Raw genomic sequence first — 15,625 nt, 5'->3', positions numbered from 1 at the left:
TTATATTAGCCTATTCACATCCCGCCAGTAAAAGCAGGACTCAGAACTTTTGGGTTTTTTTTTCCAAACCCTCTGTGTTGTGAAAAGGCTTTGTTGGTTAAAGCGCAGTGTCTAAAACATGCTAAGCAATGATGAATTGCATTAGACTAGATTAGATAGAATAGATTGCAGTTTTAACACAAAGGCAATGCTCTAACATCATGCAGTGAACTCTGAAATTGCTAGGTGCAATTCTGCTCCATCTGCTCTCTAGACTAGTTCTAGTCCAGACACAGACCTCAAATCAAATGGCAGCTCTTAATGCATTTCCTTATATGCTGGGTAACTTCTGCTGCCAAATGTCATTGGAGATGCAAATATGCAGTTCTGCCCTCACAGAAGCTGAAGTATCCCAATGAGAGCACTGGCATGTGGCTTCCTACTTTGAGGATAGGCCTATACACGGGTTTCCCTTTTACCAACAAAACTAGATGCGCGCGCAGCTGTGGGGCAGAAGACGCTTGGTGGCTGTCCACAACGTTATAAACTTAACCTAAATAGTCGGCTGCTGTAAGCTACAATCAGATTTTATTGTATACCCCTGGGGCCTCATTTATAAAGCGTTCTTACGCACAGTTTTGATGTTAGACCGTGCGTACGCTCAAATCCATGCCAACGCTCAGATTTATAAAAACCGTCTTTGACGTGGAAAAGTGCTTATCTCCACGTCAGGTTCAAACTTGACGTACGACCATTTCCTTGTGGTAATGCCGGGGTACTGCAAGTAATCTGAGGTCTAAGTGCGATGCATTTTCAAAATTCCAAGACCAACGATCTCATGTCTTTCTTTGCCATATGCATGATCAATATCAAAAGATTTTTAAAGACGTTTTTGGACGCAGCTTAATGTTTCATGGTTTGGCATAAAACTGCTAATGAGAACTGTAGCCCACTTAAGAAAGTGAAAAGACGTACAGTATAGCTTACTTATTTCACAATATCTAAAAAAACCCCACCAAGACGATAGAATAATTGAAACATTCTTACAGGTGATCTAGTATATTTAGTGTTCTCACCAATCTAATATTGACCATCAAATGTCCAATTGCCCTCGTTTAGGAGAGGAAGGCATTCAAAAAGGCATTAGAACAGTTTGATAATGTTGGAGGTTATTGTGCAGTATTGGGAATATAGGAAAGTATTTGATCATACAGTTTTGAATGTTAAAAGTGAATAAACTTTTTTGAGAGGTGGATAAACTCTAATAAGAGGTGGGTAGGCCTAAACTCTATTTCTGAAATTTCAGGTGGATAAACTGCGTTTACTCGCGTTTAGCCTCCACTACATCCTTATTTGCGCTCATAGGCCTATTCCCAGCTTCGTAACAGAAAAGTAATATTTGACTGTAAGCTATACAATGTAGGCTATAGATATTTTATATCATATATAGCCTACACAACCAAGGGACGGAAGTTATCCTCTGAAAGCAGGGCATCTTCATATTTAGTGTTGCGTCTGAGTTGCGTAAAGAGGTGCAGAGCGCGCACCTGTTTGCTTTTTTTGACTGGCAGTGCCCAAGATCAGATGACAATACGTGAGTTGAATAATGTAGGATAAAATATAAAGGTAAGCCTAAAGCAAACAATAAAGGACAATGTTTAAGCCATTGGACATTATTGAAAGAAAATGATAGCAAAGATATGCAGAATGAATGAAAAATGACTGGCGAACTAGGCTACTTTTTCAGCAAAAACATAGCCTACCCTAAAAGAAACGTTAAGCCTACATGACATATAACGCTTATAATTTAGTCCTCTGTTTTGTAGGCTAAATCAGCATATTACCCTGGGTCATGTTGGAAACGTACAGTAGCCTACTGTACCATAACGTACAGGATTATATAGGCCTAGAGGTCTTTCCTTCATAAGCTAGGCCTACCCATTTTTTTTCTACAAAGTAGGCCTAAACATACGAAATGTTGATTATTCACATTACTGCAAGCAAAAGGAATGAAAGCGAGCAGAGGACAATGGACATGGATGCATACGATCTCTTTCCAGAAAGCTTTGCTGGAAAAAACATAATTAGTTAAGCTATTCGAACTGACGCATATAGTTTACATCAGATGGCATAGGCTAGGCCTATACAATGTTTTCAATATATAATTTTACATAAGCTACAGCTTTTAGGCCATTGATTTCATTAAAACATATGCTAATGATATTGATGAGGGGGTGTTTACAGGGCGGAGACCTAAAAGCATCTGTCTGCGCACAAGTTGACGTTCATTTGTGATTTATAATGGGCACATCTGGAAGGGTACGCACAAAAAAACGTGCGTACGCCACCCTTCCAGATGTGCACATGGGGTATACAATAAAATCTGATTGTAGCTAACCGCATGTGAGAAAGCAGAGAAAATATGTTGATGTTGTCGTTCACACACTGGAGTAAAGACAGAGCACAGCAAAAATCATATAGGTTGGGATTACATTGGCCAGCGGCAAGCATAACGCAACACTCAGACCATAATGCGTTTTATCTCGTTCCTAAGTAACACAAACGGTTTGCCTAAACTGCCAATTGAATACGATCGTGCTGTGCTTTGAAAGTTGAACCAAGTTCGACGCTCAGCTTGTTCAACGCTAGCATTACGCTAGCGCTGCCACCGTTCCGCTGCCGAACCATAGGAAACCTGCAGCTTGCCGCTGGTCAGTGTGGTCCCCGCCTTAGTCAAAATAATGTGGCAGGTTGGAAAGTAAAAATGGCTATCGATATGCTCTTCAAGAACTAAGCTCAGGAATGTTTTGTAAAATCTTGTTTCATTTCAATTATTTACAATGACTGAATGTATGTGTATGAAATGCGCTGTATTTTTTTTCTGACCAATTGAAAAACAAAGTTACACTTGACAGATATTTCCATTTTTATTAAAATACTTTAAACAAAATATATAGTTTGTTTGTTGTAATACACAGGGCCAAAAATCACATTCTCAAACATGAGTGGTTTGTAAAACACTCTGCTTCCCAATAAACACAAAAATGAATACCAGTGTCACAGTAACATAATGTGCCCTAAATGCCATAATGCCAAAAAACATGGTGGTTTTCCTCTGCTGGGTGAGAAATCACTGCAGTGCAACAATGGAATATTTGACACTGTGTGGCTCTTTTGGGTGTCACACTGATACAGAAAGTTCAGGATAATACACTGCATTTGGCATCCACTGGCACTGACCCACTGAGGCTTTCAGGACCAACGTCTCAAGCAAAGATTCTAGAGCGGAGCTCTGTTCTAGAATCTTTGGTCTCAAGCCTCTCAGCCAAGTACTGGATGATAGGGCTGCTGGACACATGGTTCCACTGGCCATTATAATAGCCACTGGGTGGAGGGTGAACCTCTTTGGGGATACCCCGTCATGACTGTTACAGCACTGTACCAATTGGACCCATTCAAACGTGAGGCATGCAAATTGTACCAGCTGAAAACCTTGGTATTAACATAACTTCAAAACAATGAAGAAGACAAAACAATGAATACCAGACAGGGTTGAATTGATTGACATCCAGTTCAACCATGTTTTCCCACCAGTGTCTCATCAGACATCCTAATTCCCGGTCACAATACACAAGATGTCCCTCTAAGTGCTAACCAAGAGTTGTGACATTCTCTCTCTCTCTCTCTCTCTCACACACTCACACACACACTGAAGACTGGATCCTCCATGTATTCCACAGCTCAGCTAACTAGTTAACCTGATATTACAATCCCAAATGTGACTAACTTATATTATCTAACTCAAATGTAACAAAAATATCAGTATATCTCCCAATGATACAACTTGTTTTCTAACTCCCTTTCATTATTTTGTCAAAAACACCATACAAAGTCTATCAAACTTCTGAAAGTCATTCAATACATTTAAATATATTGGCATTAAAATGATGATGGTAGACACGCCCGAATAACAGTGCTTATAACCAGTTAAGAAAAGAATGTGTCAGATGATGGAGAACAGCTAGCCACAAAACTGCGGTTAAGATTTTCAGTTGCTTAAATCACAATCAGTGAAGTTGGTCTTGTGAAAGCCACGCACTGTGGTCAGAGCACGTGGCTCTATTCTGGCTACCACTCCTTAACATGATTAGCTAATAAACTTCTCATGTCCTGTTACGTTTGTTAAAACTTAGTAGGAAGCACATGCACCGCCTCCATGCATTTCATTCATAGGCCCTATAGTGTTTATAAATGACATTGAACTGTATGAGTGTCTTAGGCAATAGGTAGATACAGCCGAATCATTTGCACTGCCATATGTACAACATTAGCACGTTCCACCCAAAGTCCTTAACATAGAAATATAATCTCTGGCTAAAAAAAGTGCTTAATTTTTCCCTCCTCTCTCAGATTGTCTCAAAAGCAACCAAAATAGAGTAATACCACAGTGAAATGGTTTTGTTCTTGGTTTTGTAGGAAAGTTCTCCTCATATAGTAAATGTTCCCTTTCCTAAATAAGGCATTCTTTGAGTTTATTACTAGCATAAGATTCAAAGGCCCAGGCAGTGGGTGCCAACTGCTGGAATCAAACACAAAGGCTTGGCCTTAGCGATAGGGAAAAGCACATCGCAGAAAGACTGGAAATTATGTGTGATGCAAGTATGTCAACCACGCCATGCACCATGGTAGAAGTGACCTTACCCACAGTAATCTATTTTCAGGGTTCCTACACATTTTCCATTTCAAAATTCCATACTTTTTCCATACTCAAATTTCCAAACTTCTCGTCATTTTCAGGTCTGGATAAGTATGGAAAAAAGAAACAAGGGTATGGAGAAATATTTGTTTCCAGACTATTGCATTTGCAGTACTAATCACTTCACTCGGGTCATAATGAACCATTCCTACTGTTGTGTAGCTTAACTGTCAGTCCCCATCATCAAGATACAACTAAGATACACCTAAAAATGACCCAGCTAAATGGACTTATATTAAGTGTCATTTTTTAATTCACTTCAGTTGTCCATACCTTTGTTTTCACCGAGTTATCCCAAACCAGAAGAGGCCGCAATGTCGAGAATATGGTCAGAAAAATCTACTAAAATCAAATTCCATACTTTTCCAGGTTTTCCATACTGCGTAGGAACCCTGTATTTTGTTGACCTAAACAGTTTCCACAAGGTGTATGGCATGTAGTGTAATGATACTACCCTTCAAGGATGACAGAGAGATCTCGGAGTCATACATTCATGCGTACATAACTCCCGTATGTGAATCTCACCCAGTAATCTCCCAAAACCACTTGGATTCATGCATGCTGCACGTTATTCCCTTGTAGGTCAAGCTGAACTAGTCTACTTTTTAAAAGGTGACAAACAGTGTGGCATCTTTCATAAGCAACAACTTAAAACTATATCACAATATTTCATGATGTTCTTTGCAATACAAAAGATAAAAACTAAAATAGTACCATTCATTATCTTCTTGGGCACAAATCACATCAACATAGGGCTTTGCAATGACAAACATTGATCCAAAGAAGTAAAGGTTAATCCTGAACATTGTCAGCGATCGGCTGTTTTTTTTCCTCGCCAACTGTTTGAACTCTGCCTTCTGTCATTCTTGTTCTCGTTAAACAATTCAAGCTGCCCATGTTGGCGCATATGTGAACATGTAGTCCACTACATTGACAATATTGTGGGATGACAAATTCTCATCAGTGGGGAGAGAAATCATAGACGACACGTTATGGCACATCCTTTCTCACAAGCGCCACATGTACTGTATCTGTGGCAGTCTACTTCCCACATTGCTGGAGTATTAGTGTCTCCAAAAGCGCTAGAAGCGTTTCAGGCTTCGTCACTGGCCACACTGGTGCAGTCCTCCTGGTCCCTGGTAGCATGGGCCCCTTCAGGGGACGTCACGTTCAGGTAGCTGAGCTCAGAGGGCTGGGAGAGGGCCACGGATATGGAGGACTTGAGACTCTCCAGGTGTTCCCCCATCTTCACCCTGCGGATGGAGTCCAGGATGCTCAGAGGGTCACCCACACCCAATTTTGCACTGGGAGTGAGGAAGAAGAGGGGAAACAATGAAAAACGAAGGAAAACATATACTGTATGTTAAAATAATAATTTCATTAAATCATTTAATAAAATAAAATGATTTTGCACAATGCAAAAATGAAAGCTGAATATTGAAGATTAGACTGAAATGCTACATTTAGAAATAGGAGATGTCTGTCTGTGATCAATTACACTAGTGACACATTTGTAGCCACTGTAAGACTGAATGTTACATGTTAAAATGTAGTGTTTCATCTCAGTTTAATGCTGAGGTATTGGATTATGTGTGGACTATGGGAGAAAAATGTTTCTTTCCATAATGATACCAGTTTGATGAAATTCCTTTTAGTGATATAGAAAGCAAAGGAACTTTTTTCCAGAAAGCATTCTCAGCAAACTGAGATCGATGTATCTTAGAATGTCTCAGAAAACGTCCAAAAACCTCTTGGACATAATCAAAGGATTCTCCCGCTGCAATTGTTTTTACAGTACATGCTAAATGTCTAGTTCATTCAACAATATTTAACTAACACAGCCAATCTGACACTGATACTGATTCATCTCTACACCTTTTTTTAGAAAGGCGCACTGCTTCCAAAAGTGACATCAGTCGGCGAATGTAATACTGCAAGTATCTACCTTCTCAAACTATAGGTCCTTTTAAGGTAAGAAGAGAAGCAGAGAAAGAGAGAGGGACGAGTTCCTATGTATAAGAACACATAGTTCTGGTTGTGTGCTTGCTTCATGGCCACATATACAGTACATGTATTTAACTTCCTTTTAGGACAGTGAGAGAAAAAGAGAATAAGGAAGAGAGAGCAAGAAAGACAGAATTAATCATTGAAAAGTAATATAGTTTTGCTGAAACTTCTTCAAATGGCAATGTATGACTGCACAAAATATTTTAGATAAGAAGAGAGCAAGCAAGTTGCAGATATGATTTTATTTTAGAAACCCCATGACCACAACAGTGACATTTGATATCAATTGAATGTCCCATTAATAGCCTACTGAGAGACCATTGCATTTAAGTTCTATTTTCGGATTGTGTGACACAGTTCAATTATTTACGAGTTCTATTTAGAAGTAAAGGCTGTACCTTGATCCAGAATTTTGGAGAAATCCATCATAGTCCGAAGGAAGCATTTTCTTCAAATCCTTATTCAAGATAAACAAACAAATACATGAAAAAGAAGGAAACTTAGACCAGTAGTAAATTCCAAATTCCAAAAACAATGGTAATGGAATAAAATGACATGTCCTGTGTTCACAGGCTATCAATTCCGACCAGCTAAGACTGCCTTGTACTCAAGAGCACATGGGATCTGTCATTGAGAATGATGGCTGTGGGGAAAGAAAGCTTTGGAGCAGAAATGGGGCGGGTAGCAAGTCCACTGGTCATACTAACATAAGCCCTGCAGTTAGTGCTTTCTGTATGCTTAATTCCAGTAGCAAATTATGAGAGCACCCAGTTCACTTCGCTGTTGCCCTCACTTAAAGAGGCAGTAAGGCATTTGGTCTAAGGTTAACCTACTTAGCGAGCCTTAAGTAAGAGCATTCACAAACCTTGCAAAACATTTGGTACAATGTTGATATAATGTTGATACAATGTTGATACAATGTTGATACATGCTCTTTAGTGTGCTAACTGGTGTAAATTGTGAGACTGTAGTTGGCCATGCCAGGCTGTGTTGTTGGTGTGCCATTTTTCTTACATTTACACATGATGGTCTATCCTGGACCACCAAACTACATACTGCATAGCCTGGGCAACTAGTGAAAAGGTGTGTTTATCTGTCACTCACATGATCATATACAATCAACATGAATATGACAATTAAAAACTACAAAACTATTTGCCTATGAAAACCCAAGTAATAAATGACCTAAAAATTGAATTGACTTGAATTTCCCCTTGGGGATCAATAAAGTATCTATCTATCTATCTATCTAAAAGATTCCTAGCCTGGAAGCCAGCCCAAATTTAACTCCGCCCACAAAATTTGAGGTCGTGAAATTTGATCTGGCATTGCTCCATTGACAAGCTTCTATGCCCGTATGAAAATCAGCCGACCAATCAAATCGTCTGGGCGGGCTTTATACAATGATGGACAGATGAGCAATGGTGTCTATTTTTTCACGTGACCCTGGCACTTCGGTTTTGTTTACAGCAAAAAGCTTGTCGTTAGAGACGTATACGCTTAGATGTCGCTATCATGTCTGTTGTACAAGACATTGACAGTGCAATAACTTTAAAAAAACTAACAGAAAACAGTGACTAAAGGCATTTGTCGGATACCTTAAGGATGTTTTGGTAGGCTATTTCGTTTGTTCTAATTGGTTAGGTCTATCTTATTGTGTGCAGAGGCATTTTTCCCCTGTATCAGTTGAAACACACCCAATTATCACGTTTCAATGCTCCGGTGTAATGCTCATGTCTCAATGCTCATATGAATGTCGATAAATATCCTTTGCTATTTTAAATACGGAAATATTGATGCTTTTTAAGTGATTATTATGCGTAGACCTGCATATCACCTAGACTACACCACTGTATGTGCATACAGTGTTGCATGAGAAGAACTTCCCAAAACAAAGGCATCAGTTATGATTGCAGACAAGTACGTTTTCCACAGCAAGCATCATACACTGCATATGGGGAAAATATTGACAAGCTTTTTATTAAACTACTTTTGAATAATTGCATTGCGTTCAGGATATGATAGATATATATATATATATTGCGTTCAGGATATGATAGATATCTTGTAAATCTAATCTAATCTAATCCAATAAACTCAGCTTTGAGCAACACACCACTGACATACAAAAACGCAGTCAACAGAGACTATGCCATCCGTAAGCTCAGATCACTTTCTGTTGCCCCCTGTCACCTGCTCCTTCTGTACAAAAGCATAGTCCAGCCCATCCTCCTCTACTGCCTTCCCTGCTTTTTCAACATGCTAACTGCTGCCAACAGAAACAGACTCACATGCATCACTCATACCGCAGCCAAAGCAATAGGCCTCTCCACCCCTAATCTATCAGACCTCAACAGTAAACTCACCAAGAACAGAGCACAGACCATCGCTCATGACCCCACCCACCCCCTCAATCCCTTCTTCATTCTGCTTCCATCAAGACGCAGATACAGGGCTATGGGGTGGAAGCAAGTACGCTTTGGGAAAAGCTTTGTGCCCTATATATATAACGTGATAATTTCATGTAATATCGTGATAAACATCTTGTTAAAACGTGAAAAAGATATTGTTATAACAAAAAACTTTTCACTTAATTACGTAATACTGAGCCTTTTTTTTTTTAGTGTGGCAGCCATACGCTGATATGTGGTTTGTAATTTCTTGAATAAAGACTTTTTAAAATATTCCACCACGACGAATGGGTAAGGAGATGTGCGTCCGTCTGCATCATAGGTCTAAATAGCAGCGTGTTATAGTTTTCTGTGAAGGTGTCGCGGGCCGAATTAAAATTTGTGAGGTGGAAGATTTAATATTTTCTCTCTAAGGTGGAAGATTTTTAAAAAATTCCAACCCCGTCACATGCCCTTCATGCAAGCCCTCCTCCTCCTCCTTCACGACTGAAGCTCATCTCACCTCCGTATTATAGGTGGAGTGGATGTTCCTCAGGCCACGCTCCAGCACCCCCACCTGATGGGCCAGCCGTAACGTCTTCTCCTGCAGCTGCCTGTTCTCCACCTCCAGAATGTTCACCCTGGGGAAAACAGTCAACAACAACACAATAGATATATGTGGCGCTTTTCTAGACACTCAAAGCGCTTCACAGTGAAGGGGGAACCTCACAAACCACCACCAATGTGTAGCACCCACTTTGCACGGCAGCCAATATACACTGTACGCCAGAACACTCACAATCAACAATGGGGTCATGCTTAAGAACCTGTGAGAGACCAGCCCAGTTTTCAGGTAAAAAGGAACCTTGTTATTTACTGAGTGTGCCAGACACATGTTCCAGTCTGGAACCTTTGCCATGGAACATGTCCAATATGTTTGGAACATGTCTTTAGTTTGTAGTAATCTTGTATTTACCATGAGCTCATTTGTTCATTTTGCCATGTGGGTCATTTCATGTGAAATCAACTGGAGTCCCTCACTCAACCCCGTTCCTTTGAGATGTAGAGGCACACAATATCAGCGAGTAAATGAAATGTGTAGGCGTGGAGCGTGAAGGTTTTCCAAAATTGGCTCATTTCAGATGGAATGACCCATGTCTCCACCCCTGACCAGAATCTTGGTCATCAGCCTGATTATGACCTACCCACTCCTGTCTCCTTCCTCTAGCTATAGTTTAGTCCAGTGTAAAGGGCCGTTCACACAAGGAAGAATAACTATAATGATTAACTATAACCGTAGAAAAAAAAAGTATCCACACTGACCAACAATAAGAAAAGTCTCTCTTTGTGTTGATGAATGTGATTGCTAAAATTTGATGGATTCTGATTGGCTGTCAGCTTTTTATTATTCTCAAAATTGTTTTAAAAGTGATCCCCAACAATAAAGTTCAATGATGATGTCATTATCGTTATAGTTTATGTGTGGACGCCGTCATTAATATTAGCTAGAACAATATTTTTTTGCTGTTATAAGTTGTGTAGACTCATCAGGTTTATCTGATCTTATTTTGGTTTATCACCAACATCAACAGGTCAGAGACAAATTTAAATTCCTCAACAACAGCACTGTGAGAAAAATGAGACCACAGTTTAATCTACAAGGATAGTTTTCCATTTCTCCTTTTTTTTGTCAACACACAAAATGGTTGCATTCTTTACAAGTAATCCAAGTAATCCTACACACATTCACTGACGCAGGGTGTGGATTGGGTGTGGACACCACTGTGATGGTGGGGTTCTACAAACCTCAGCTGCTTATTTGGTTCTAACAATTCATACTCATAGCAGAGAGAGAAAATATAATTGTTATGCCTACTTAGTAGAATAGAGAGTAAATCATCCTAATCAGATAGCCTTGGGATTTATTCCAGCTGCTGGACTGGCCGACCACTAATTAGCCAGAGGAAGTGTTGACAAACTTCTCCGGATGTTTCTTGTTCTTGGCTAGGCAGTGACTGAAAACACTCTAGACACAAACAGGCAGACACGCACAGAGGCACACAAACATCCGGGTTTACAAACAGCAACACACATCCACACATATACACACACACACACACACACACACACCTCTGCTGGACGCTGGTGGCAGTGCGGAGGCCGTCGGTGCCCATCTCCTCGGCCTCGGTGACCCGCTGCAGGAGCTCTCTCCTCTCCAGCAGCAGCTTCTCGTTCTCCTCCATCACCTTCCTCACGCGGTCCTGGTCCTGGCCACACGCACAACACCGGCCATCACAAACCCCATTTACACTTCACCCAGGATGCATTTTGTTCATGGACTGTATTTATATAGTGCGTTTTTTGTATTTAGCGCTGTCCGTCTGTGATCATATTGGCCAAGACGCATTTTATAAACAAATTTGTAGACGGGGTCACACCCTCCCCATGAGGCAACACCAGGAATTACAAATCCTATTTGCATTTATTCAGGATGCATTTGTTTTTGTATTTAGCACTGTTCACTTGTGACCAGATCAGCCAAGATGCATTTAAAAAATAAACAAATGCATATGCAAATGCATGGGGTCAAAGTTAAAGTCTCATGCCATGCAAGGCCCCAACCTGCACATTGGGAACAGTTTGGGGTGCAGTATCCTGCTCTACACAGGAGATTAATTCAGTACTCTGGCTTTTAGAGGAGACTCACTCTCTCAGATAGACTGTTGGCGATAATGATGTCGTTCTCAAGCTTGTGAATGACTCGGTCCCGATGTGTGGTTGCCCTCGTGTACACCTGCTTGGCTTTGCGCAGCTTGGACTTGTATTGGCACTGCTTCTCATTGTACTTCCTGGAGGGGGGTGGGGGTGGGTGGGTCAAGCAATCAGAGGCATGAAAGGTTACCCTATCCCAACTGACAAGACGCCCAACAAAAGAGCTTTTTTTTTATTTGACATGCCAGCCTCAGTCCCATCAGGGTTTGTCATTGTCATTTCCTACCGAATGTTGGAGTCGAGCTGTAGCATGGCCTGCTGCAGCTCCTCCTGCAACCTCTCGGACTCCTGCTGACTGGACGCCATCTGCTCCTTCAGATCGCGGCAAATCTGCTCAGCCACACGCTGCTGGAAAATAAACATGCCGAAGGAATTCAGATGGCTGTTTTGATTGCTCCCGGCATGTACTGGCAAAGAAACCCCAACATTCCACATCAATGAAAGACAAGCATTAACATGTTTGCATTCTGACCAAATGACACTCACTTGGCTAAATAAAGGATAAACAAAATAAATAAGCAAATAAAACAAAAGAAATAAAACAAAGCCAACCTCACCTTTTTGCATTGACTTTCATTTGCCATGGATTTGTCTCTATCCAGTCCAGTTCCGGCATAATGCCAGGCCAATAATGGCCCCACCCCATGTGCCATTTATACAAAATGACATGGCAGAATAGTACAACCCTACTCCTGCCTTAAACAGGCTCCAGAAAAGAGAACAGAGCACACATGGGATGCTCTGGTTCCAGTCTTTTGGAACAGAGCAGAACTGAACACATCATGCTCGGCACTGGTACAACTGTTAGAGCGAACCTAGGCTAGTTTGAGGCTTTTCTTGAGGCTTATGCAGCCAGAGAATAGCCTCCGTCTGTTTCCATTAGAAGTTGTAATATTAGGGACACAGAGCCTAGTAACTTCTAAACAGTGCTTAGTAATGATCATGTGACTACACAAAATAAATTACAATGATATTTAAGACTAGCAGTAAATTGTTAACAACAGGGTCCTTATTTCTTTTGCAAACGTTTGATGTATTTGTAACACAAATTATGTATTTGTATCTACAGGTGTAAGTTATTTTCTGTTGCCAGGCAATCTTAAACAAATTCTACGTATCTTTTATTTATTTATCATTTTTATGCATGGGGAAAAAAAAGTCAGAGGCTTCCCCACACACTGGGATTTTACTCATGATGGAAATTCACCAATGGTTACGAGCCTTTAGTGAGGCAGTGACTGGATGTTTCCATTCACACGCTCAAAGAGCTGAATAGTTGTTGAGCTGTTGTAGCAACCATCTACATAAATATGTCTCTTAGCCACAACATTTGTTTGGCTGGATTAAGTACCTTTCCAAGTTCATGTCGAATGGCAAAGCAGTTGCATAACAGTGGGGTGAAAGAGGGAAATCTTCTAACACAAGAATTGACGTATTTTCTTTTTTTCCCTTAAAGGTGTAGGTTTTTGAACGTTCTAAGTTCCGCAACAATTGAAGGTTCTAAAATTCTATGTTGAATTCAATGAACCCAGATATTCTTTAGAACGTTCATTTCTCAACATTCCCGTCACACTGGTGTGACGGTACTCCTTTAAGGGTTAACCACTTACTTCCCCTCTGGCAGCATCCTGCTCATTATCCAGGACCAGAAGGCGGGTCTCCAACTGTTGCAGCCGGTGAGTCAGCTCTGAGTTTGTGCGACCTAAAGACGCCTCCTTCGCTCTCAGGGTGCGCATCTGTTGCTGGAGCTCTTCCTCCCTCTGCTCGAGCAACTTCCTGTTGGAGGTTGGAAAGATGAAGTGGGCTTTGGGGTGGTGTCCTGATACAACAGGAGTGCTGTTGTACAATATTGTTGCAATAAGTGGCAATGACGACAAGTGAAAAAAGGGAACTACAGTAGACTAGACCTACTAGACAAATACAACCTACCTACAACCAACCTACCCTAACACAATGCAAAATCCAATGAGAACCACTGGCACATTTATAAATCCAGTTGACATTATATAATAATAAATGCAATAATAATAGTAGTAGTGAGTAATTAACTAGGCAGAACCATTATGAGTATGGGGGGTGTAGAATTAGTTTCTTCAGACAATTGGGCAGAACCATTAGGTCCTCTGAGGGAGGGGGGTTTAGAGGGTCTCTCACCTCTGCAGCTGCTCCTCCTGGAGCTTGGCCCTGATGGCAGACAGGCTGTCGGCCAGGTCCCTGCTCTCCCTTTCCAGCTTGGACGTCTCTCCGGCTCGCGCCTCCTCCAGACGGAGCTGGTGAAGGGTGCTCTTCAGGTGCTGCTGCAGCTCCAGCACCTACAACAGCAGCATACACACATCTCTCAGCTTGGGCCTAGCAGGTGCTTACACTGATAGCTCAGCCGTCAACTTACATGGTTCAAAGGAGAGGATCACCTCAAACGGTTAAAGTGAAGAAATGTTCCATGAAACTGGTGTACTGTAACAGTAATGAACAAATCCACAACTTCAAGGTTATCATCCACAACATAATTTTGTTCCTCTCACTTGTGCCACTCCCTGTTTCGACACAACCTGAAACTTTGATCGAAGTATCATCAGTGTCTCTAGATATGAACTTGACCATTGAGAACATTGTTTGTGTACACAGAGTTTACTAAAAGAAAGGTTTTGAACAACTCACTTGATTTTTCTGCTCGCCGCCATCTTGCCAGTCAAGGAGTGTGTGTGAAACACCCCCTTACAAAAATTAACCATGGTTTCATATTGTTTTAATGCAGTAACTATGGTTTTACCATGGTAACCCATGGTGATGATGATCGTACTACTATGGTTTATGCATAGTTCTTCATAGTAGCTTTTGTATCACCATGGTTACCCTATCGCACTTCATGGTGACTGTGATACTACTATGGTTTTATCATGGTAACCGTGTAACTACTATGTTTTTGTAACAGTTGATAAAGTTGGGTTAGGGAAAACCATGGTTTATACTGTACGTTCTGAGGAAAACCATGGTTTATACCTTCTGAAGAAGACGATGGTTACGTATGTAACCGCGGTTCTATGAATTTCGGATGACCGCTTTCAGCACCTGGATTTCCATCACATGCACGTGCAGGTCGAGTGTTTATATCAACAGTCACTCGTGACATGGGGTGACGCATGACCCCGCCCCGGTACTTAAGGTGCGCTCACCCCGGAAGTGACCTCTTGGCAATCTTCTCGTCCGCCTTCCGAGTGACTGCCAAGCTCTGGCGGTCATCCGAAATTCATAGAACCGCGGTTACATACGTAACCATCATTCTATTTCATTTCTACTGACCGGTGCTTTCCTGGATGACAAATACCAACAGGGTCACGAGGAAGATCTACATACCCTTTTAATGGCTTGAGAGGGCGGCTGTGGCTACGAGGTTCGTGGCCACATTGACCCTATAAAACCTTGCAAATGTGCAAGTCGACGCCCATGAGGCCGCCATGCATATGTCAGAAAGTGTGACCACAAACGCGAGGTGGAACCGGTAAGCCACTATCAGAGTAGGCATAGCTGATTGCCTCCACGATCCACTTGGATAGCCGTTGCTTAGACAGGCATGTCCAGTGTGGCAGATGAATAATGAATCTGACTGCCGGAGGGCAGCGGTCTGTTCAATATAGGCTTTCAATACTCGGACTGGGCATAGAAGAATGTCACCTTGCCCCGGTTCCTCCCCCTGGGCTGGGGGCTCGAATGCTCCCAGACT

The 15,625-nt window shown here is 41.4% G+C and overlaps 1 protein-coding gene across 1 annotated transcript in view; it reads right to left on the bottom strand.

The window, feature by feature from the left end:
- Window positions 1–2,996: 2,996 nt before the first annotated feature.
- ccdc30 (coiled-coil domain containing 30) overlaps window positions 2,997–15,625 on the bottom strand; it is a 42,573-nt gene continuing 29,944 nt past the window's right edge. The window contains exons 21-28 of the mRNA XM_076275538.1: window positions 14,059–14,216; window positions 13,515–13,680; window positions 12,131–12,252; window positions 11,840–11,981; window positions 11,263–11,399; window positions 9,656–9,773; window positions 7,141–7,199; window positions 2,997–6,039 (exon numbers count right to left, since the gene is read on the bottom strand). Coding sequence (XP_076131653.1) covers window positions 5,829–6,039; window positions 7,141–7,199; window positions 9,656–9,773; window positions 11,263–11,399; window positions 11,840–11,981; window positions 12,131–12,252; window positions 13,515–13,680; window positions 14,059–14,216 — 1,113 coding nt within the window. The 3' untranslated portion in view covers window positions 2,997–5,828. The remainder of the gene's footprint in view (window positions 6,040–7,140; window positions 7,200–9,655; window positions 9,774–11,262; window positions 11,400–11,839; window positions 11,982–12,130; window positions 12,253–13,514; window positions 13,681–14,058; window positions 14,217–15,625) is intronic.

Source organism: Alosa pseudoharengus, unplaced genomic scaffold (assembly GCF_046254945.1).
Source record: "Alosa pseudoharengus isolate Yale_2024_CS ecotype anadromous, Long Island Sound unplaced genomic scaffold, YU_APseudo_1.1 YU_APseudo_1.1_scf_9, whole genome shotgun sequence".
NCBI classification, from domain to species: Eukaryota; Metazoa; Chordata; class Actinopteri; order Clupeiformes; family Clupeidae; genus Alosa; species Alosa pseudoharengus.
This window is presented reverse-complemented; position numbering and strand designations above follow the sequence as displayed.